This window comes from Ornithodoros turicata, chromosome 3, assembly GCF_037126465.1.
Source record: "Ornithodoros turicata isolate Travis chromosome 3, ASM3712646v1, whole genome shotgun sequence".
In the NCBI taxonomy this organism is placed as follows: Eukaryota; Metazoa; Arthropoda; class Arachnida; order Ixodida; family Argasidae; genus Ornithodoros; species Ornithodoros turicata.
Genome location: NC_088203.1, coordinates 65,265,693 through 65,290,867, shown reverse-complemented (window position 1 = coordinate 65,290,867; position 25,175 = coordinate 65,265,693). Strand labels below are relative to the sequence as shown.

The 25,175-nt window shown below is 43.9% G+C and overlaps 1 protein-coding gene across 3 annotated transcripts; it reads right to left on the bottom strand.

The window, feature by feature from the left end:
- Positions 1-21: 21 nt before the first annotated feature.
- On the bottom strand, positions 22-14,512 carry LOC135388549 (peroxynitrite isomerase THAP4-like). 3 transcript variants are annotated; one of them, XM_064618157.1, is made up of 10 exons: positions 14,293-14,512; positions 9,176-10,017; positions 5,466-7,386; positions 5,357-5,402; positions 5,225-5,290; positions 4,941-5,084; positions 3,092-3,416; positions 2,154-2,219; positions 1,999-2,052; positions 22-199 (listed from the first exon to the last, which is right to left on the bottom strand). In XM_064618157.1, exons 3-10 carry the CDS (start codon positions 5,802-5,804, stop codon positions 22-24), a joined length of 1,218 nt encoding a protein of 405 aa, XP_064474227.1. In that variant the 5' UTR covers positions 5,805-7,386; positions 9,176-10,017; positions 14,293-14,512. The 3 variants fall into 3 exon arrangements, with proteins under 3 accessions (XP_064474227.1, XP_064474226.1, XP_064474228.1); XM_064618156.1 differs by lacking the exon at positions 14,293-14,512 and having other exon boundaries at positions 9,176-10,242; XM_064618158.1 differs by lacking the exons at positions 9,176-10,017; positions 14,293-14,512 and having other exon boundaries at positions 5,466-8,960.
- Between the last annotated feature and the right edge of the window lie 10,663 nt (positions 14,513-25,175).

Here is a 25,175-nt window from a genome sequence, read left to right as displayed (position 1 = left end):
GTGGACAAGTGGCTGACTCTTCTACTGTCTTTTGTGGCCATTCACACAGGTGATCGTGGCACGGGCAAGTGTTCCCAAGCAGGTGATATGCACTGAAGTGTTCACTGATGAACATGTCAAGCACACATTCAGCAATTCCAAGAGGCAGGTTTGTGAGACAATGAACATGTTGGGTGTTGATGAAGGCTGTACATCGGACCTTGAACAAGGGTAAACATAAGCTCCCTTAAATTCCTGGTAATAACTTTGTATTGCATGAAAAAAAAAAGAAACAGAGGTTCATGGACAAAATTAGGTTAGACCCTGGAAAGGCATACAGTATATTGGTGGCCCTTATATGCATTGGAAAAGTGAACTTTCGGTAGCTGACATAGGCCGAAAAAGACAGCACTTTGGACATAATCAGGCATCGCATTCACATTGTATACATGCTGCTGTGCACATGTTAAAAACAGTTTTATTTGTTTAAGTCATAGAAACTCCACAAAAGAGAAAACCATGATTCTCATTACGTTGTGAAAGAGAAAAACTATGCAAGTGAAAAGAATGTGTGTGTAATATGGACGGTCCTAATACCCTAGTCACACAGCATTTCAAATGTCAATTGCGAGAAATGGCCTTCGGCCTCTCAAATGACCTTTGTTCGGGGGCGCCTGCCAGACAGGCGGGAAAGGAGTGCTCCTCAACTGACTGCCCTCACCGGCTCCCTTTTTCGGTTCCGTTTTCCCTGTCTGCTGTGGAAATTTGAAGTTGGTCTGTGCTCCACAAATCAAGATGCGGAAGTCATAGGCACTTCTCTAAATAGGATCTAAATACGTTTACACAGTTTCACTCCATTATCCGCATTTTATAGGTTTTCCTACATTCAGCTGCGAAGGTAGCGAGGGTACAATGACATAACACTGCCGTCGAGATTGCTCCTTTCTGCACCTCAAATGTCGTTGGGGGCCTCCTTTCGCGTTGATGGTCATTTCTTAGAAAGGTCCTTTGAGCTGCCGTCTGACACGGCTCTGAGAGGTCATTTTTTGCAAATGAAAATTCCCTGAAGTCCTTCAAGCATGCCGTCTGATTGGGGTATAAGTCTCTCTGTGGGGGCCCTCTGTTGGAGTTGCATTTCATTACACCCACCCCGGGCATGCTCCTTTCGTGCATTTTCAAAAGCCCCTTGTTCACGCTGACGTCGAACGCAGATTATAATTGCTGACGGTTAGGTTCATCCTCATGCCAGTCTTGCTGCCGATCAATTTGCTCATCATGCTTTTACCATGAATATGTCTCATATGTTTTTATACCTCAATTTACATTCCCCCGGTAATCAGTCGGTTATACTGTCTATTATTTCGCACCCACGTAACTTCCAGTAATTTTGACAGTTTATGCCAGTAATCTTTAGTGGTATTAACCACACAGTCACTACATGCCTTTAAAAGGCAACAAAGAAACAATGTGCACAAGATCAAACGCTGGCCCAGAGGTTCGCAGCTGTCTGAGACGCATTCCGAACAGACCTTTATCTTGCATGACAACGGCCCACATCCCCATGAAGCGGTGTGCATGTGTACTTTAGAGAGGCCACAAAAATCCATTACCCATCACACAAGAAGCAGTTCAATGCACTACTTATAATGCCTTAACACCTGGTACAACTCCTCTGGGAGTTAATAATAACACAGGGTTACGTCTCCAAAGGAGGTCAGGTTAAGCACAGCGGAAATTGGGGCTTGTTCGTCGAACAGAACCCGCTCGCCAGACCAGTTCTAAGGTTCTGTTCGACAAATGCTCTCCAAGAGCCACCACAGTGGCTCTGATCTGGCTTGGGGACAAATCCCCATGTTATTATTAACTCCAAGAGAAGTTGTACATGCATATATGCTGAAGGAAAGATAGGCGGCCGCAACCCTTAGCCATGCAGTACCCACCCTCCCAACTATCGGTGAAGGCCTTTTGGTCCCCGTGCAAGCTATTACCAGTTAGTCACGGCACAGCTAGGATATTTACCCTTCAGCATCCACCTCATCAACCAGGTGACGGGCGCCCAAGTTGCTCAATGGCCTGTTAACAAAGAAATACATTTCCTGTTGTTAGCTGAAGCCACAAGTACAACACTTAGTCCAGCTGTGGCTGTCGGTACAAAACTAAAATCCTACACTCACTCTCCGTCACTATCGAAGCCGAGCTCAGAGCTGATTTGAAAGGATGGGTCATCGTAAACCTGTGAGCTGTTCAGACATAGGGTAATGAAACATTAGAATATGGTTGTCATTAATACATATGGACAAGGTCCGCTCTGCTTTAAAAAGGGACGGCCCAGAACCCCCAATTCCAAACTCAGATGATGCTGTCATGCGGTTCCTCATCATACTCTTGTACCCTTGTCAGACGGGCACATTTAGGGCCCTTTATCTCAACTGTTTTATTAGACAGGGCAACAAGTTCAATGCCGCAGAGAGCGCGAAACAGTGCTGCATGAATGTTTTCTATCTCAATTGTGCAATTTCCAAAAGGCCTTGAGATAAGAGGTCCTGAATGTGCCTGTGCGTCAGGGGTATTGCTCGCACTCTAAAATACCCCCTATGCATTGGCTTCTGAAAATGTATTATAGTATCATTATTAGTAGTATCATCTAGTATTAGTAGTAGTTATATTAGTATCAGTATTATTAGAGATTGCCACTGCCATCGGAATGATGGCCTCACTGGGCATTAGTAGTGACTTTTTTTTTTCGCTTGCTGACATCGCCAATTATATTCACCAGCACAAGCTGCAGCTCTTGGACCTGTCTTGGTGCATTTCATGCTGTGCATGGGAATGGAACTTAGTGTTTGCTTTCACCAAATTACCACAATTTTCAGCTTACTTTTTGTGACATCATGAGCAGTGGCACATCAAAACTGGACGGCTAAGTTGTTTGCTTTAATTCAACTACTCGAAAACTATTCTGTTTTCAGACGTGTGGCTACACCCACAGTATGCAACACTGGAGAAGAACCTTATTCAGACAGAATCTGGATACCTGTCATGGTCCAGATCACTTTTTTAAATTATGCTCACAATACTGCAATTCTCCTGCATCAGCTTGAGATACCCGTACCTGTGTGGCTCATCCAGACTGGTGTCAGCCAAGTCTTGTCCCTCTGATGTGAAAAAGTTTTGAACAGAGTCTGGTGAACCTTCATCCACAAGGGGAGTTGATGATCTGGTGGGCTGGTAACCAGAGGGGCCGGCGACTGCAAAGCTGTCCTCAGGGAACTGGGACACATTGCTAGGTTCATCCACGCTTGTGGCTGACATACGAGCTTCAGCACTAGCTCCAGTGGGTGGCACTTTAGGCACTTCCACGATCACTATTCGAGCTGTGTCTCCTGTGATGGAGATGTCTGTCTGTGTTGCAGCATCACATACTGATGGTCTCGCACCTGAGGAACACGTATGCTATGACTAAGACGAGAAATAATATGATGTAAACACTTGCAATCAAATGCTGCAACACTTGCATTTTGGTGGTGATCATAATCAACAGAAAATATTTACAATAATGACCCAAGAAAAAAATGCATGACAGGAAGGATCACACAGAACAATGTCCAAACTGAATTCCAGTTCATCGGTGTGCGTTGCCTTTTCTGTTTGAGTGTCATTGCCCTTAATTTGTACTGTGCCACTATTTTCTAAGTTTCTGAAAGCGATACTCACTGTATTCTTCTAAACAACAGGTGACCTTTCAGCAAAACAATGCTCCAGAATGGTTGCCACAGTTGTGAATTAATAACACCATATAATTTACCATAATTTAGCACTGATGCAATATATAAATATACATTTGAAACAGGATCGTTATACCAGTAACCTGAGGTCAGGGTACTTCATCCTTTTTCTAACCAGGTTACTTGTAGCTTGTACTCAATGATAATTACTTTGCTAGGAGTGTGCTATGTGGTGAAGTTCATTTTTAACATATCTATTTTCTGATGAGTTTGATTTTTTCTTCTGATTTTCTGAATGATAGATTACTTTGTTGTTTTGATTGGGGATATCTTCTTTGTAGTGGTATAGACTTTATTTCCTCTTGTGTTCGTGTCATTCTTTATCGTTCGTGTTCCGTGGTCTTCCATACATCTATTGGCACCCGTCTTCAACAAATCAGGGCAGATATCATTAGGTCTGTTTGTTGGCTAGGAGCGTGCTATGTGGTGAAGTTCATTTTTAACATGTCTATTTTCTGATGAGTTTGATTTTTTCTTCTGATTTTCTGAATGATAGATTACTCTGTTGTTTTGATTGGGAGTATCTTCTTTGTAGTGGTATAGACTTTATTTCCTCTTGTGTTCGTGTCATTCTTATTCGTTCGTGTTCCGTGGTCTTCCATACATCTATTGGCACCCGTCTTCAACAAATCAGGGCAGATATCATTAGTTCTGTTTGTTGGCTAGGAGCGTGCTATGTGGTGAAGTTCATTTTTAACATGTCTATTTTCTGATGAGTTTGATTTTTTCTTCTGATTTTCTGAATGATAGATTACTCTGTTGTTTTGATTGGGAAGATCTTCTTTGTAGTGGTATAGACTTTATTTCCTCTTGTGTTCGTGTCATTTTTTGTCGTGCGTGTTCCGTGGTCGTCCATACATCTATTGGCACCCGTCTTCAACAAATCAGGGCAGATATCATTAGTTCTGTTTGTTGGCTAGGAGCGTGCTATGTGGTGGAGATTATCTGTGTGTTATTGTGAATGTATCATTTTTGTTACACTGCTTATGCAGCATACTTCCATTCTATACTGCATCTTCTTGACCATTAGATTTCCAGGAAGTGTCAGCACCATTTAGCTCGCTCCTCACTCTTGTCCAGAAAAGCATATGCCAGACTGGAAGCAGTGGTAATTAAAAAGGAGCCATGTGATTGCCTTTATGCATTCTAATTGGCACAGCAAGGTTGTGAACTTGCCTGTTCTCATGGAGTCTGGAGCAAGAGGTTGCACAGTTGTCACACCTCTGTCGGACTGCTGGGAAGAAATCAGTGCAGATGGCAGTAGTGCTCCTGGAGATTCCATGTACACTGACTGTACAAAGTCCACTGGCAGATGTGCCACTGAATAGATGAGAAAATATAATACTTTCATAGAGGTTGATAGAAACTGCATCAACACCATTGCTTTTCCGCGAAGTTATACTGGCGCGTTGTACCTCCTCATCTCGTTCTAAAATAATAAGGAACGTCTTGGCACTCACCTGATGGCACAGCCTCACGGGCAGGGGAAGTACTGGGTGCCTCAGGAGGTGCTTCTGCGAGTGGCACTGAACGTAACTGGTTAGTGATTTTCAACGTGTGATGAGCAACACTTATAGGAAATGTATACTTACTGGCCTCCTCGGAACTGTCGGCAGCGCGATCTCTTCGTTCCTCACACTGCATACAATGCAAACAATGCGGTCATATGTCTCAACAAGAAATTGCGAACTCGGAACTTACGCCTTCCTGAGGTGACAAACTTGCTTCAATGGCCATAGCTCCCTCACGGTCGTTGAAAATCGTGGGTATGGCATCGCTCTTCAGTGTAAGGGCCGGCCACTTTCCGGGACGCGATAGACCGAACTCTTGTTTAAGTCTGCTGCCGAGCTCAAAGCAGTCCTCAGTGAAATGGTCCGAACACAGTTTACTATTCTTATAAAGCGTCCACCTGGGGCGGCGAACTTTCGAGATCCACAACTGCCTGAGGCACTCCTCCTTCGGAAACCCGAAAAATGACACACCTGTCGTATTTCGCCACTTGTTCTCGCAATGGATGAAGCAACATTTGCTTCCCACCATTGCAGAAAATGTGCCTTTCGAGGCTACTGAACAATTGACACTTCCAGAGAGTTGAAATGTGCTGCGTATCGAAACCGACAAAGCACGAGAACGATTGCTCACAGCGAACGCAACTCTCCGGGCAGCAGACGAGCAGACGCCGGAAGGACCCAGCCTCTGACGTCATCAGCAGTAAGGCAAGCGCGGGTGCGGCCTTTAGTCGGGGGTGAAAATTCAATCTTTAAAATTCGATTGTAAATTACATATGCCTCGCAGAGGCGAGATATTTTGCATGAGTGGTGGGGATGGCATAAGGAACCGTACGGGATCGCCCGTTTGCATCCGCCCTGAGGTCCAGACACTCCCTTTAAGGTAGAGCACGAGGTCGTCGTTCGAATACTCTCTTGGAACATTGGGGTATTGATGGTATCACCGGAACCCCAGCTAAGCACTTAGCAGACAAAAGGTTGCGGGCGGCTGCTTCGGACCGTACGGAGACGAAGAGAGAACCATCTCGGTGGAAACGGTGGTGCATAACCTGTTGTTGGGTTAGCAGGCGTATCTCACTAGCGACCGCATTAGGATTCACCTTCCAGAAGGAGTAGTCAGTAGTTGCTGGTCGAAACAGTATGGGAATACCGCCTGCTCGGTTCTTCTTGTAGGTGACAGTGGTGAACGGGTCATGAAGTGAAGTGGCAAGGTTGCCATCGTTCATCGCATCTGTCTGCTGAGGAGCTGGCGGTGCCGAAGTGTCCATGGTGTTATCGGGAACATTCACGATCTGTGGGTTGTTGGGGTCACCAGAGGAAGGGCTCCCTACCCGTTGGCGTTTGGCAGGGCTGACGGGGACCTGTTGACCTGTGGTAGGTGTCATAGAGACGTTGGACCTCCCGTCCAGATTACGGCGGGAGGTCCGTGATGGTTAATTTCTTTTTTTGAACGGCTCTGAAAAGGTCTAAAGGCTAAAGGCTGTTCCACTTCACAATGACGGTTATCGTCGTTGCTGCTTATCGTCCAACAACATGATGTGAATTTGTGTTCTGAGGCTGGAACACATAGAAAGAACAAATACATACAAAGCCTCATCAGCCTTTCATCATTAATCTCCAAACACCTCACAAAACGTCTCAAAATAGCGGCGTCCTCAGTCTACGTAGCATCGCAGAATTTATCTTGCCTGCCACACGTTTTGCTGCCCCCGAAGAAAGATCCAGCGTTATCACCGGCCGATTACGACTACGTCGTTTGTGTGAATGAACTTCTTATCACGAGTCTATCATCAACAACATCAGTGGTGCCACCAGTGTCACTTATAAAAGGCTGCAGTTATGCTTCTGGCATCAGTGGGCACGGTTGCTCCTTCTGGAGTGCAACGATGAATAATCCTCTGTGCTTCATTCTACAGGTTAGTAACTCTCATAGTCTCACAAAGAGCAATGACCTGTTCCTGTTGGAGCTTCCGTGTCCCACTTTGCTTAGACGGTTCCACATGTTGTACCTGTCGCTGTTGAAAGTGATGTATGATACGACGTCCTTGATTCTCTTGGACGGCGACATTGAAGAGAATCCTGGTCCAACTGACATACAGAAGATCCTCGAGGCGCTAAGTCGTTTAGAGAAAGGGCAAAAATCTTTACATGATGCGATAACGGAAATCAAAGAGCAGCAAAAAGCTACTGAAAGCCAGCTGACGTCACTAACTGCCAGAGTTTCCGAGCTTGATGCTGCCATTATCAGTAGCACCCAAAGCGTACAGTCAGAGACTCAATACCTCACTCGTAAGGTCGATTTAATTGACCTTAAACTGGATAACCTAGAAAACCGCCAGAGGAGGAACAACTTAGTTATCATAGGCCTGCCTGATTCTCCGTCCGAGTTGTGGACCGAATCAGAAACCAAAGTTAGAAATCTCTGCCATGAGCACTTGGGCATAACCCTACTGGAAAATGACATTGAAAGAGCTCATAGAGTTGGCCAGTTCAGGGAGCAAAAGAGCAGGCCAATCATTGTTCGTTTTCTATCATTCAAGCTCAAGAATAGCGTCCTATCTAACTCTAACAAGCTACGAGGAACTAATATTTACATAAATGAGGACTTTTCCGCGGGTGTACGTAAAGCCCGAAGCGAACTTATCAAGCATGCTAAACAATTAAATGGAAAGTACCGGCTTCGGTATGATAAGCTTATCATAGGCGATAAGCAGTTCGTCTTTGATTCACACTCAAACAGTGTTAAAGAAACCTCAGTAAGGCCACGTACTGAAAAAAACTAAGTGAATCTATGTCGTTCTCTGTTTTATGTTTCAATGCGCGAAGTGTTGTAAATAAAAAATCTGATGTTGAAGCAATGCTGATTGAACACAATTCAGATATTATTGCTATTACGGAAACTTGGCTTTCCGACCATATTAGTTCGGACGAGATATTCCCTGACGACTATGTTGTGATTAGGAAGGACAGGTCATCCCGAGGAGGGGGTGTTGCACTGTTGGTTAAGAAAAATTTAGAATTCATTGTCCTCCCTCCTACTAGTCTAGAAAGTGTTTGGTGTAAATTAAACACAGCAATTGGAAATGTGATTATAGGAGTTGTTTATAGGCCCCCTAACGCCGCTCCATCTGTGTTAGAGACGCTCAATGACTACCTAAGTGACTTAATAAAAAATAATCAGAAGATAATTGTGTGCGGTGATTTTAACCTGGAAGGTGTAGACTGGAATAACCTTACCAGAGGTACTTGTAGGGACAGACACAGTGCTGATGTATTAATTGACATTGCTTTCAAACATAATCTGCAACAAGTAGTGTCTGACCCTACGAGAGTTACATCAGCCACATCTTCCTTGCTTGACCTGATGTTCGTTAATCCAACCATGATGGATTTCCGATGCGACATTATCGAAGGCATATCTGACCACAAGGCTGTCCTGCTTAATTGTTCTTTGGTATTACATAGGAGGCCAGATAAGTATATAACTTTTCATGATTTTGGAACAGCCGACGACACTGCAATTATTGACCATCTAGCCTTAGAATTTGACAGATTTTCTACAATGGTAGTTGTACTCGACAGCGATGAGGTTTGGTCGATATTCATTGGTATAGTGAAGTTCTGTTTGCAGTCTTATGTTCCTTTGTAAGAGGAAGCGAACAGGCAGAAGGAGGCCATGGGTTACGCGTGAGATTATCCATCTTAAGCGTCGCATAAATAGGCGTACTAAAAGGGGTCACGCTGATACCGTAGTTATACGAGAGCTGAGGAAAAAGCTCCGCAACACGCTTAGGGCTAATAGACATACATTCCTTAGCAGTACCTTGCGGGACTTTATGGTTAGTTCCCCACAAAAGTTCTGGCGTTATCTCACTCCTAACAGGAGAAGCATGAATCAAATACCTGCGAGTAGGACCCTCACTGCAGATTCCTTCAATGACCACTTCGTCTCAGTGTACTCTGTTGACGACAACAGTAGCCCATCGCATGTCAACGACAAAGAAATCCCTCAAATCCCTGATGTGTCTTTTAATTCGCCTGGTATTTTGTCACTCCTGCTCAGCCTAGATACGAAAAAGAGCGAAGGGCCTGACGGTATCCCAAATGCCTTTTTAAAGCGCTATGCGGAATGGATATCACTTTATTTAGAGTTAATATTCCGGAAGGTATACGATTCAGGACAAATTCCTCGTGCTTGGAAGTTAGCAAAGATAATACCAGTTCCAAAAAAATCTGAAGCGTTATCAGTCAATGATTATCGGCCTATTTCATTGCTGTCTAGTTGTTCGAAGATTTTTGAGCACATAGTATACTGTCATTTGTCTGGTTTCTTAGAAGAACATTGTGTGTTAAGCAGACTTCAGTATGGTTTTCGAAAGCGTTCTTCAACAACTTACCAACTCATCGAGTTTGTACATGATATTGCGATGTCTATTAATTCCTCTAAAGAGATGGACGTGATTTTTCTAGACCTGGAGAAAGCGTTCGACAGAGTGTCGCACTCAAAGCTACTCCTAAAACTTCGCTCCGTTTTTAAAAATAGTAAACTCATATCATGCCTAGAATCATACCTCACTGAAAGGCGGCAATTCGTATATTTTGATGGTTCACGTTCTCGTACGTCTACTGTAAGTTCCGGAGTCCCTCAAGGATCAGTCCTTGGGCCCTTGTTCTTCCTCCTATATATAAATGATTTGCCAAACGTAGTTTCCGTTGATATCAAGCTTTTCGCAGACGATTGCGTGCTGTATAAAGAGATAAGTTCACATCAAGACCAAGAATGCCTACAATCTTCTCTTGACTCTGTAAAAAATTGGTGCGATTCTTGGCAGATGTCTATTAACACACAAAAAAGCGTCCACATGAAGATAACAGCGAAAAAGAAAAATGTCTTTCCCTTCAAGTATTCCGTCAGTGGGCGGCCTTTACAGATGGTCGGTAAACACAAGTACCTAGGCCTTACAATTAGCGAGGATCTGAAATGGGATCAACACATAGCTGAAGTCATTAGTAGGGCCAGTAGAAAGCTTTACATGCTGAGGAGAAATCTTAGTAATGCCGATCGGCAGGTAAAGCTTATTGCTTACGAAACACTAGTACGTTCCATTATTGATTATGGGTCTCTCGTCTGGTTCCCAGAGATAGGAGCAAAGATAAAAGAACTTGAGCTAATTCAAAGGAAAGCAATCCGGTTTGTAAATAACAAATATTCTCGTTTCGATTCTCCAACTCGTATGCTCCAAGAGGCAGGAATCTTGAGCCTCCATGCTAGAAACAAAATACAACGTCTTAAACTCCTTTGGTCCATACTTAATGACGAGACTTGTATTGCAAAACGCAAGTATCTAACATTATCTAACGTTGGTAGTCGTCGCACTAAGCACACTAAACACTTGGTGCAATACCGCTTTAGGACCAACTGCTTGCGGCATTCTTTTTTCCCCAAAACCATTGATAACTGGAATGGCTTGCCACAGGTAGCTATTGACTGCGGCACTCTCACTTCTTTTGTAGCATGCATCACTGAACTCCTTCGGGAGCCATGATTATGTTCATCCTTTCGTCTTGTATTTATTTTATTTTCAGTGCATTTATCTCCTCTTGCTACCTATTTAGTATATGGGCAGTGCACAGCCCTCGGTTGTTTTTGTAGTTTAGAGATGTAGTTTAGTGTTGTATTTGTATGTCCCTCCTTCTATGGCGCTTGTGCCAGAAGTATTATAAATAAAAAATTCCATATACCATGACACAGTTTGTTTTAAAAAAAACTTATGCATGTACAGTGTAGAGGGTGGAGGATTTCACCCATCTGCTGGTCACATTGTACTTTCTACGCCTCTGAAGAAACCATTTAGCTGAGGAGTTTTATGAGCTGAATAATGAGGCTTTCTATTTTTCAGACTGTTTTTGTAACATACAAGGGCTGTGCACAGTGCATAAAAGCACACCCGGCGTCGGGAACTTGGCGCCCCCATCGCCCGGCAGCAGCCGCAGTAGCCCCCTCCTGCACTCACGGTTGGGTCGCCGCAGGAGGGAGACCCCCACGTATAGCTGTGCGTGGCTTTCCCGTGTCTGGGGAAAGGGGGATCCTGGTGGTTGAGCGGACCCGGAGGTTGGTTAGGACCCTTCGGGGCCCCTCCGGGAAAGCAACACACCGCTTTGGCCCCTGCTTCCCATAGTCGGGTGGTCCTGGAAGACCCGGCCAGGATTATTCAGCTAGTCGTCATCTCCCTTTTCATTACTTTCTCTTCCTTGGTCTCCTTCTTTCTCTCCTTTTCCCCTTTCACCTTCTTTGGCGGCAAGGGTCAACCTTGGGCAGTACTTCTTCCTTTAGAAAACTGCACTCGAGTATAGTGTAGAGGCAGTGTTAACGTGTGGGACACGTTCCCTCGTTGGGCTCCATGGTGGGTGACACACTTCTGCACCGAATAACTTCCCTCCTTTATGGATAACTCAAACCCTAAAAAACATGATCGGCGCCACAAAAGGCACCGCACCGATGTGCAAACATTGCAGTTTTTTAATTCCTCTCCAGAACCGCATTTCCCGAAGATACTGATCATTCATGCTGAAGATGAGACAAAACCACTAGCTACTATCTCTCCCTTTCTCGTCGCTAAAACTCTAGAACAAGTAGTTGGTAAAGTGTACAGTGCAAAGAAATTGAGAACTGGTGACATCCACATTGAGGTCCAGAGCAGGCAGCAGAGCTCAGCACTATTGTCAGTAAAACAGATTGGTAGTATTCCAGTTTCAGTAACTGCACACCGCACCCTCAACACAGTCAGAGGTGTTATCTCTAGCGAGGAGTTACTGCAGTGCTCTGAAACAGAGATCGAGGACGGCTTAAAAGACCAAGGGGTGATCAGTGCCAAACGGATATCCATCCGCAGGGACAACAAAGAAATGCAAACCAGGCACATCATCTTATCCTTTCAGTTGCACACGCTTCCTACAGAAATAAAGGCTGGGTATGTAAACTGCCATGTCCGACCCTATATACCTAACCCGCGTCGATGTTTCAAATGCCAGAGATTTGGCCACCATTCCCAAGTATGCCGTGGGCACCTGATCTGCCCCAAGTGCGCGGGGGATGGCAATGACCATACTCCAGAGTCGTGTAAAAACACTTTACGTTGTGTCAACTGTGAAGGCAATCATCCATCCTATTCAAGAAGTTGCCCACGCTTTAGCGACGAGAAAGAAATCTTGAGAATTAAAACTGTACAGAAGCTGACATACAAAGCAGCGAAGACACAAATGGAGTTTCAGAAAAGAGGATCTTTCTCTGAAGCGGTGCGCCGGGGAGTGGCATCGCTCAGAGTATCCGTGGGGACCCAAACCTGTGGGCCTCCACTCCACACTCCCCAAACACAAGAAAAGTCTACGGAGAGTTCGCCTCCGCAGGCTCCCTCCACAATCTCCACGGAGGTCGATGGCGGGCTTTCAGTTTGGGATGGGCTCACTGGGAGCTCATCGCAGACTGCCACACACTCAATGGAGCTTGACGATGATGACTGCATGTTGCAGAAATCATCGTCAAGTCTTCCATGTACACTGGACCAGAGAGCTCCTTCGCAAGGGAAGGAGCAAAGAGAAAAACGTGGAGGTCGAGGTAGAGGCAAGTCAAGGGAGAAACAGAGGCTTCCCCCGCCAAGGGTCACACCCCCTTAACGCCCAATGTGCAGACTCCCTCTGCTCTTCCTTATTTCCATTCTAATTATGGGACAGGTATTCCTTCAGTGGAATTGTCGAGGCCTCTACAGTAACATTGATGATGTACACGATCTGTTTGAAAAGTACCGAGCTGTCTGCTTCTGCCTGCAAGAAACATACCTACACAAAGAAAACTTAAACCCTTTCCGTCGCCATAATGTTTTCAGGAAGGACCGCACAGACAGCGCACGTGCATCTGGTGGTGTGGCTGTAGTCCTTCCGCAGTGCATACCCGTAAAACACTTTCCACTCGTTACAGACTTGGAGGCAGTAGCAGTCGAAGTGTGCCTCGACAGGACTTTGACAGTATGTTCACTCTACCTGCCCCCATCAGTGGTAATAGAGCAAAGAGATTTCGAAAATCTATGCAGTCCAACTCCCCCAGCCGTTTGTGATTTTAGGCGACCTGAATGCCCACAATCCTTTATGGGGAAGTTCAAAACTAGATGCACGGGGGAAAATGTTGGAGACGGTCCTCCTTTCGGGGTCACTCTGTCTTCTGAATATTGGGCTACCTACCTATGTGAACTCTTCGACACAAAATTTTTCTTGCATAGACATCTCACTATGCAGCCCATCCATTTTTCAGCTTCTTGACTGGACAGTCGAACAGAATCCCCGAGGTAGCGACCATTTTCCGCTCATTATTAAATTTCACGGTCACACTAACAACATAAGAATACGTCCACCACGGTGGAAATTACAAGAGGCAAATTGGGACATATTTGAAAGACAAGCCAATTTCCCATCTTCTGCTTTTGAGGGTTTGAATGTTGAGGAGGCAAATAAGTTGATCACTCATACCATTATAAATGCCGCTCAACAGTCCATTCCGCAAACATCCGGCCGACTCCCCAAGCGCTCCAAGCCTTGGTGGACGAGCAATTGTGAAAGCACACGCAAAGAACAAAACCGAGCGTGGGGTGTCTTTCGAAGACACCCCACTATAACAAACCTAATTGCTTTCAGGAGAGCTAGAGCGAAAGCACGTTGGACGCGAAAGCAAGCAAAGAAAGGATCTTGGATAAATTTCGTATCATCTTTAAATGCTACAACTCCATCAAAAATAATATGGGACAGACTAAAGAAAATAAAGGGCGACTATACAAGTTTCTGTGTACCACTGTTACAAATAAATGGTACCGTGTGTCAAAGTATTGAGGAGCAGGCCAATGCCCTCGGGGAACATTTCCAACGAGTGTCAAGTTCATCCCATTACAGCAGAGATTTCTTAAAGATTAAATCATCTGCTGAAAGGCAAACACTTGATAGTGGGTTAGATGAGAGGTGTGGTTACAACTCACCTTTTTCAATGGCGGAGCTACAAAGGGCTCTGTCATCCCCTAAAAACTCAGCACCTGGACCTGATCGCATAGTGTACTCCATGCTTAAACATCTGTCGTTAACTTCATTAAATTCTCTCCTGGATTTCTTTAATTTTGTCTGGCTAGAAGGTGTTCTCCCTTCTGGCTGGAAGGAGGCAATCATAGTTCCACTGCTGAAGCCAGGAAAGGATCCCTCGCATCCGTGCAGTTACCGACCCATAGCGCTGACAAGTTGTCTGGGGAAGACCTTTGAGCGCATGGTCAACAACCGTCTTATGTATTTTCTGGAAGAAAATAATTGTTTAGATCAATATCAGTGTGGCTTTAGAGCTGCGTGCTCAACAGTCGACCAACTTTTGCGTTTGGAGACTACCATTAGAGAAGCCTTCGTCAGGAAACAGCACTGTATGTCTGTTTTCTTCGATCTAGAGAAGGCATACGATACAGCATGGCGATATGGTATCCTTCGAGACTTGCATGCACTTGGTATACGTGGCAGAATGTTCCAATGTATTACCAATTTCCTACAGGGGAGATCTTTCAGGGTACAAGTTGGGACAACACTATCTCGTCCATTCATCCAGGAAAATGGTGTCCCGCAGGGGTCCGTACTTAGCGTGACCCTTTTCATCGTAAAAATGAACTCTATAGCAAGTGTTATCCCTACATCAATCAAGTATTCATTGTACGTCGACGATATTCAGATTTCTTATTGCTCCTCTAACTTATCGGTGTGCGAACGTCAGCTACAGCTAACAATAAATAAGCTGGTTAGATGGTCTCAGGAAAATGGCTTCAAATTCTCTCCCGACAAGACAGTTTGTGTTCGTTTCTCGAAGGTTCGGGGAATGTTCCCAGAGCCCACCCTTTCTATGTGCAACCAAAGTATAAGCGTGAAACCTGAACACAAATTCCTCGGTCTCATTTTCGACGAAAAACTGTCTTTCTCAGCCCACCTGAAAACTCTCAAGAAAAAATGCATTAAGTCTTTGAACATTTTAAAGGTACTCTCACACCGATCATGGGGCGCAGATCGCGATACATTACACCGGATCTATGTCTCCACTGTCCTTTCAAAACTTGATTACGGTTGTGTGGTGTATGGGTCAGCACGACCTTCTACTCTGAAAATGTTGGACCCTGTACATCACCTGGGACTGCGCCTGGTCCTTGGAGCGTTCCGGACCTCGCCAGTCGAGAGCCTTTATGTAGAAGCCAATGAGTGGTCTCTCGAAAGACGGCGGTTCTACCTGAGTACGTCGTATGCATTAAGGATTAGAGGCTACCCACAAAACCCGGCGATCCCTGCTATAAAAGACACACAATATAAACAGCTCTTTTTGAACAGACCTTCAGCGGTATTGCCATTTAGTATGCGCATGTCGCAGGAAATTGAGCACTATGGCTTTTCAGAACATAACTCAATGATCCTTGAGTGCAGCAAAAAAATCTCACCATGGCAACCTGATCCAAAATGTGATAAATCACTGACCAGATTCGACAAACGTGATACGCCAAGCATTGTATTGAAACAGGAATTTGAGCACCTAAAGGAAACCTTTGGCAGCCATATTGAATTCTACACTGATGGATCAAAAACAAATACCAGGGTTTCATGTGCTATGGTTACTGGAATAGTTACACGTTCACACCGTCTAAAGAGCACCATGTCTATTTTTAATGCTGAAGTGTATGGAATAATTTTAGCCCTCAACTACATCCTACAAAATCACATAAGATCATCAGTAATATACACAGATTCTCTCAGTTCTCTGCAGGCTATTTGTAACATACACCCCACTAAAAACCTGGTAGTTGCTCGTGCAAGGAGCCTGGCAAGCACTATAGCTAATAGGGCCTATCTGCTACTCTTCTGCTGGGTACCCAGTCATGTTGGGATACCTGGCAATGAGCGAGCTGATCATGCTGCTACGGCTGCGCTAACAAGTGACATAACCCCTTTCGAAATTCCATATCAAGACCTCAAACTATGTCTAAAAAGATGCATCAATAACGACTGGCAGACACCTTGGGACCGGCAAACCAATAATAAATTACACAGTATCAAGCCCTATGTAGGCTCTAGTTCACCTGGTATGTCCAGTCGTCTATATGAAGTGCTATCCTCTCGCCTTCGTTTGGGACACACATACTTGACGCATGGGTATCTTCTACGAGGAGAAGACCCACCGGAATGCAACCACTGTGGGGAACAGCTTTCGATCATTCACATCCTGATCACGTGTCCAGCGTACCAACATCTTCGTCAACATCATTTTGCTCCCTTTTATAGAACCTTCTTGCCCCTCCACCCAATGCTTCTGCTGGGTGATGACAGCTTTGTTCCTTTTGAGAACGTGTATAGGTTTTTTAAAGATACTGGGTTTTTAACGCATCTGTGATTTTAAATACTAATGCACAGTTACTCATTTTAGTCCTACACATGTACCTTTTAACTAACTAGTCTTCAGTGGTATTTGGCGCATTATGGCCTTTGTAGCTGATGCGCCAATAAAACCCGAATCAAATAAAAAAAAAGCATAAAAGCACAGAACTACTTTGCACATGTTTTTCCGCAAGTGAGATGAATATTACTCAGAAGAAAATGCAGTTCCCAAACAATTCTGGATAAACAATTCAAGGGTGTTTCAAGGACCTTTCAAGGCTCAACCGTCGTTCTGCCAGGGGCCTATGTGTTATGGCCATCCGTATTTCACAAAAATATTTATAAGCTAGAGTCATCACACGACAGAATAGGTGCATGGGGAGTGCTGCATTCAATGAAGTAGCTGGTACCACACCTTTTTCAGTCCTCTTCATTATGTAATACCCCTTGCCAGGGGCCCCTAGCATAAATAGTGATCACAAACATGATTGAGGATGAGACAACTGATGATCTGAGGCTGGAACAACATAGAAGGGACAAATACATACATACATCTATGTTGTTCCAGCCTCAGAACATCAGTTGTCTCATGTTCAACAGTTGCCGCTTGTGTCGACCCCGTCGTATGAATGTGTGTATGAGTGAGCAAAAATGTAAGAGTGAAAGGAGGCTGAGTGAGAGAGAGTGACTGGTTTGTCCCTTCAGATGACGCACCCTGGAAGTCGAAGAGAAGGCGTGTTAGCTTAGCTCAATTGGTAGAGTCCTGGACCGGTAATTCAGAAGATGTGGGTTCGAGTCCTACAGCTGGCTAACCTTTTCAGTGACTTTCATCTTTCATCGATGATTGAGGATCTCTTAATGTTTACGATCATAGGAAAGAAAGGAAGCAAATCAATACAATGAAGGGTGCCATTTATTCGTCATACTTCTTGTTTCCACTACTCATCCTTATTATAACAAGCTCATCCACAGCTGCGGAACTCTATGCCGTACTTTTCTTTCTGCTGCACATCGTTGATTTTACCCCACGGGAATGGGTCGTGTTCACTGACTCTATATACATCTGCGCTGCAAGCTATTGGAAATTCGGGCATCCGAGGCTAACCCACACCGTTGGTGATGGATGTCTTAATGGCTTACAACCTTGGCTATGAAGCAGGTTACAGGCTGGTTTTCCAATGGGTTCCAGCCCACTGCGGTGTCAAAGGGAATGAACTGGCCGACAGTGTGGATGAAGCAGCTCTCTCGTCTCGGAGACGGACGCGTATTGCGCTGCTGAGAGGAGATTGTCGTTCCGTACTTTGATGCCTCATGACCGCCCTGGCTTCCCGCCGATGGACCGCTGACATTCTTCCCCCAGCCCTGTTGAGCAGAGTTGATCCAGCGCTCGCTTTCCGCATGCCTCAACATACCTCTCGTCAAGATGCCGCATTAGTTCATCGAATGTGCCTCGATGTTGCTTTTACAGCGCAGTAGTGTTACCGCCTGCGACAAGTTGAATCTCCCCAATGCTGTCACTGCGGTGCTGTTGAAGATCTCGAGCACATTCTTCTCAATTGCTCACACTACCAAGCTTCCTGAACCACACTCTCCAGGTCAAGTCACTAGCTGGACACTTCCCCCCCCCCCCTCTCTCTAAAAATTGTTTGGTCCCCGGCCACATCCAGCCTAGCAACGCTCTGCCCTCAAAGCTCTCTTCACCTTTCTGGATACTATGGGACTTCGATCCTTATTGTGAAGGGGCTCATTATTTCATTCCCTGCATCATCACCAGCAATTGGGTAGAGCATCGCCCTTGGCGATGAAACTCCCCATTCATCATCTCGAAATAAAGTTGTTGTTATTATAATGAGTGCTAATTCTTGTGTTTTCGAGCCATCGTTCACATGTCGGAGATGTAGAGTTTGCACTGCAGATCCGTGGGAATAAGAAAAAGATGCAAATTCAAAGGTTTTCAAGGACTGTGGGAAAATTACAGTTTTCAAAGCCTTCAAAACGTTATTTCCAGTGTAGTCAAGGGTTTCAAGGACTAGTGGAAACTATGGCATTTCTTTCTTCATGGTGAAGTATTGATCAGGTAGCATTATTTTCTGTGACCAGTTGACAGCAAGAGTGAAATGTTAGGGTGTGCCTTCACAGCACCCCCGATACAAACCAAACATCCCCATGAACAACAACTTTATTTTAATGATGACTGGAGAGTTGGAGATACGAGTGACTAAAGTTGGAAAATAAAGTGTCTGCGTCTTATGCTGTCTTTTAAGTGTTTCCCTGCAATGGCATTTTTACCAATGATTTTTTTAATGATTGGAGAGTTTCAATGCAAGGGGTGATGTCCTACCCCTTTGTGGTGATGTGGTGAAATTCAATAATGAATCACCTCAGAGTAAGGGCTGACGTACTACGGTGTCCAAGGAGTTTAGAAGTGCTTTTAGCACAGAGCGTTGTGGGCTTGATTTGGCCATGGACCAAGCAGTTCTGACAAAGTGAAACTGCATGAGTCCAGCTGACTGAGAGATGCAGATTTGCATGCAGCAGCAGCCGAACTATTAAAAAAATACTACATACTATTCAAACAAGACATACCTCCCATTTTACGTATGCCTTGAAGTCTCTATATGCTCACATATTTGTGTGTTCTGTTGCAAAGAAGACTTATGACTACTGAACGGAATTCATTACAAATTTTATTTTGTTATCTTTGTTATTTGACAGTTATGGAAATACCTTCCTGCTATAAAAGTATACCTCGATTAAAAGGGAAAAAGTCTGTAACAGCAGCCTTGATGTAGTCCCACGTACACCAGAACAGCTTCACTGGCTGCGGATGGCGAGTTTGACACTGCTAAAGGCAAAGGAACATGCATGAAATTGAAAACATAAGGGCTTCAGGTATTCACAACATCACGTAATGAAAGCAACTTTTTAAAATTGATGTAACCATGTTGTAGATGGCATGTTTCAATATAGTAGGTGCAGGTGATCATAAAAGAGGGTGTTTAATGTGTGTACAGCTGTGTTTCAATACCATAGTTATCGTGTTGTTGGGGATCATGTTCATTCAGTTAAGTGCACTGGGAGGAAAGTTTTTCACATTAACCTGCAACTCTAATTCTTTCATGTTGTGTTATACCATGGGCAGATTTGATATTCGTGCAATCTAGTAGCTCCGGATTTCTCTAAAAGATGTTGAGTGTGTGCCCCAATGTAGGGATGTAATCTCCTGGATATTATATATATATATATATATATATGGCAAAGCTACCAGTGGATGTTCATATTCACTTACACCCGAGTAGATCACAGTAACGCAAGTGCACATCAAAAAGGAACAACTTTATTTTCAGATGATGAATGGGGAGTTTCATTCAGAATATGATATTTTCTGACACTCTGCACAACTCTTCTCCTTCATGGCACTGAATTTGTTAACAAGAACTGAATCCCACAGCCAGTGTTCATGAAAAAAGAAACACCAAAGAGTCCTAGAGAGATCAGTGGCAAGTATGAATACCCAGCAGCTCAAACTGCACTAGGAAAACAGCACAATGTTGTGTTTCATCAACACTAGCAAAACAAGACTCAGACTCATTTATCCCCTCATATTTATTTTTCCAATCCCCTCATGTTTGGTGACACCCCCTAATTTGTAAACCCCACAGGGATGGCTACTTCAGTTATGATGAGATGCTGGTAATGATATATGTGTAATAATTACCCCCATGCTTGGAGTTCTGGGTAAACCAATGGAGCATGTTGTAGCTTCCTCACAGCCTCCCCCTACACAAAAAGAAGACTGCTTACATTTATCTAAATAAAGGGACAAATATACAAGGTTCAGATATGCTAGGAAACCGAACTGAAATTCGATGGTTTGTTTTACTACATTTATTTGTGGGGTGGCTTACTTCAACTTGCTATATTATTGGAAAGTGACATTTGCTTGTTGTGACGTGGTGCTTCTTTGTATTCTCCTCGCAGACCCCAGTGACGACAAAGCTGGTGCCCCTACGTGAAAGTCTCTCAACTGTTGCAAAACTGGTTCAGGTATGGTGCCACCTTGCTTCATTAATCACAATCTATAACGCGGGATGGCCCATTGGTCAAGAAAATCGTTAATTGCTTGTGTGCAAGGAGAGACCTACGAATGCAATATAAGAGTGTGTATACAAGAAACTATACTGAATGGAATATAAATTGGTATACGTTATTTATCGATTTTCCAGCGTATAACACACACCACTTAAAATTTGCAGAAATTGACAGTTACATGTATGATGCACACCGATAGATAACGAACATCTACGTCATGCAATTCCCAGTTTTGAGCAGGAACTATAGAGGAACACGTCTGGTCCAAGTACGGGTTATTACCTACTATTCTCACTATTATATTATTATTACTATTTAATTACCTACAAGGTACTTCCTCTATTTTAAAGCAGGAATGTCTGCCATCTGAGTGACGATCTAGAGAACGTGAGGTCACGTGAAAACAGCAGGGTAGACGGGTCCGAAGATATCTGGGGACCTCCATCTGACTCGTGTGCTATGTCGCCCTCAGCCCTTGTCAGGAGCAATCCCGCTGCAAAGGGTAGCAGCTATCCGTCTGCAACCCAATATGTAGTGTCCCTTTTTTGCCAGACATCTGCCCCGTCGTAATCGGGTGCAGCAATGAAACTCCATGCATGGCTATCCGGCTACAAGTCACCTGACTTCTCCCAGAAAGGTTGAATTTTTGGAAAGGAACTGATATGCAGAGTGTCTTTTTCTTTGGTTCATCACAGATCTTTTATAAAAAAAGCTACGAGATCGGTAGGGATGCGGTTTTTGCAGTTGCGTTGTACGACCAGGTAGACATCCTCTCGAAAATAATATATAGCTTCTAGGTGATTAATTATGTAAAATTCCGACTAATTAACTCTTTAATGATGGGACTTAGGGTAAAAGTAAGCATCCAGTGTGACAGACAATTCTCGATGAAAGCCATTCTACCATCTAAAAACCCTGAAATGAGCATGTGCGTTAAAATATCCATCACGAAACATTGGTATGCAGATGAGGCAAAGACGAAACTGTTCACCTGAGAAGTGCATGTCCTTGGTCCCCGCAGCCTTATCAAGGCTGCGAAGTCTTGGCAGCACATCATAGGGCCACACCCTCTGACGTGGATTGAACCCTTTTTCCTCAGCGAATCTGGTTTGTGTGCTTTTGCCTCATTCACATAGCAATATTTTACAATGGATATTTCAATGTACGGACTCACTTCATGGTTTGTAGAAGGTTGAATGACCTTCATCGAGGATTGTCTCTCACTCTGAAGGCTCGCTTTTATCCAAAGTCCCTTAATTGATGAGTTAAGGAAGAAATTTTAGGTAATTAGTCGTTTAGTAGTTACCTACTGTCTTCCAGAGTATATCTGCCTTGATGTGAAAATGAATCACAAAAACAGCAACTCTGCTGATGTCATAGCTTTTTATTAAAAATCCAACGAATAAAAAAAAGGAACACCCTGTATAGCACACACTAGTAAAAGATGCACATTGCCTCTTTGCAACTCTTTCTTTCAATGTGTATAACATGCAGGTTATACACCAGAAAATATGGTACATCTTGAGCTGAAGGTCGGTTGAACACTTACCTGAACTAGGACAATACTTTCCATACCAAGAATTTTTCTCTTCCAGGAGATCATATTCATGCTCCTGTGGTTGCCTGTGCAACAGAAGACAGGCTGCGGGCGAGGCTGAAAGACTGGGCACAGGAGGAGCCTCTCCTGCCTGTCCCTGACATTTACGAGCAGGAGCTCGTATCCCTGGACAGAGCACATGTATGTAGCATTTCCACAGCATCACAAAAAGTGACATAGTAAATTCATGAGCCACACATCTTATGTGATGCAAAATGGCAGTACAACAACAATTGCAGATGCCAACAGAAACAAAGCTTGACGATTAGAAATACAGTAAGTACACACACACGCACTACTATACTGCATGCAACATGGTGTAAACAAAAGCATAATAATAGACAGACCGTACATTCTTATTACCTCATGGCTGTTGTGGTGGTGGGCAGACCCCACCCAAATATCTACACGTGCCTGGAAGTGCTGCGCCAGATCGAATCGGCACGTGTGGGGCACTTCCAAGCAGCAAATGGTGCCATTCAACGGCAACGCAAGAAGCGGCAAAAGGAAGATGCCGCGATCCTCCGCCTTGAAGAAAAACTTCAAGCGGGGGAGATAACTATGGGCACATTCCTCAGAAAAGTCCAGAGGTACTGCGCGTCCTAGTTCCTTACAACAGCAACACACATTTATGTAAACAGTCCACCTGTAAGCTATATTACTCTGAGTAAATTTATGATCATTTTTGGAGCTATAGCTATGTAAATTGCCCTGACACACCCACAGGAAAAACAAAGTAAACAACAATAAGTCTACGAACTGCAGAATGTAAAAATGTAAATTGACAGACATCTCAAATTGGAATTTCGAACAAAAAGAAAATCAGAATTTAATTCTATTTGATTGTAGAATTTCATGAGAATGTATTATGAGGATTTTCAATTCAGAATTTGGCTGAAATTTGGAATTTTGAACATAAAATCAGAAATATGATCTGAAATTTCACACTTCAGTGCAAAATTGGAATTTAAAAAGCAAACTGAGAATTTTCAATTCAGAATTTGACTGCAATTTTGAATTTCCAACATAAAATCAGATTTCTAATTACAAATTTTGCACTCCATTTTTGAATTGAAAATTAGAATTCAAAATGAGAAATTTTAAATTTGGAATTTGACAGTGCGCAATCGGACACTTTCCAGGCAGTAATCTATACTGAAAAGAGACAGAATCGGCTTCTCCTGGCCGCATGGTGCTGCAGGCTCAGTGGTCGGAGAAACTGAATAGGAGTAGGTTCCTGCTCTTCAGCGAGGCAAACAATGGGCAACGCACATTGTGCTTCTCTATCGAAGAGCACTTCCTCCTGCTTGCAGAGAGTCACAAATATTCTGTTTACTTATGAAAGATGAAAGTCACTGAAAAGGTTAGCCAGCTGTAGGATTCGAACCCACATCTTCTGGATTGCCGGTCCCCTTCTATGTTGTTCCAGCCTCAAAACATCAGTTCTTTCACATTCTGTAAGTAAACAGAATGTGAAAGAACTGATCCACAAATTTAGGTCAAATATTGAACATCAGTGTGAACGAGAGAAGTGCCTTCCTGATGCCTGGAAAAAGCTGGAGGTGCATCATTTTGCATTTTGAAGCCTCAGGGAGAAATTGCTAGTGAAACATAGCTTCAACAGGCACTCACTGGTGCACTGCAGGCAGTGTTTTTGCCTGCGCAGCGGGTGTCATTTTCAGAAACGTGTAGGCCTGTGGACTGGCAGCTGCTTACACCCACAATGAAAATATGTGCACATTTGTGTCACTCGCTTTTGTGCAGACAGCGTGGGATCTACTGAAGGCAACTGCACTCAGGATGTCTGGGGGCACCTGCAGCCTATTTTGGAGACGCCTGCATGCACAGGGCCCTACTTGCTCAGGAAATAGGAATAGAAAGTGGTGCAACAACCAATAATGCAACCCTAACCTGGTACATGAAGGACCTTATCAGATGCACATTATACAAACACAAAATGAGAATTTTCAATCACAGATTTTACACTTCAGTTTAGAAATTTAACAAAAAATGAGAATTGCATTGTAGTTAATCAGGATTTTCAATTAAGAATTTGGCTTTGCAATATGGAATTTTGAACATAAAATCAGAATTATAATGATAAATTTCACACTATAATTCAGAATTGGAATTTAGAATGTAAAATGAGAATTTTCAAGGTTTTCGTGGATGGGGCATTCTTCACTTGCCCACATATTTTCGACCAAATATTGACTATTAATGTTGACAAGGATGGCAAGCACTTAATCGTGGCTTTCTTCTTGATGCCGGGAAGGAGCTGGGACACCTTTGAACATGCCTTTCGACAGTTTCTGCAGGAAATGCAAGATCAAGACATTGCGTTATCCTTGGACTTGACGATTTTGAACAGGCGCTCATTGGTGCGCTGCAGGCTGTGTTCATGCCTGCCCTGCATAGAGGGTGCCATTCTCATTATGGGCAGGCTGTATGGCGCAATGTGCAGGCCTGTGGACTATTGGCAGCATACAGATACAAAGAAAATGTGTGTGCGTTTGTGAGAAAGACTGTAACACTGGCGTTTGTGCTAACCACTTTTGTGCGGATGGCATGGGGCCTACTGAAGGCTACTGCACCCCAGGTGCCAGGGGTGGGGGCTTTTGTAGTCTACTTCGAAAACATGTGGATGTATGGGCAGTACCCTCCGTTAACATTGAACCAACAGGGAAACCTTGGTGCACAGACAAAGAATGCAATGGAATCGTGGCAGCATACATACATTGGTATGAACTTCCTGCCCTTTCTACATCATAGAAAGACGGACAGCAA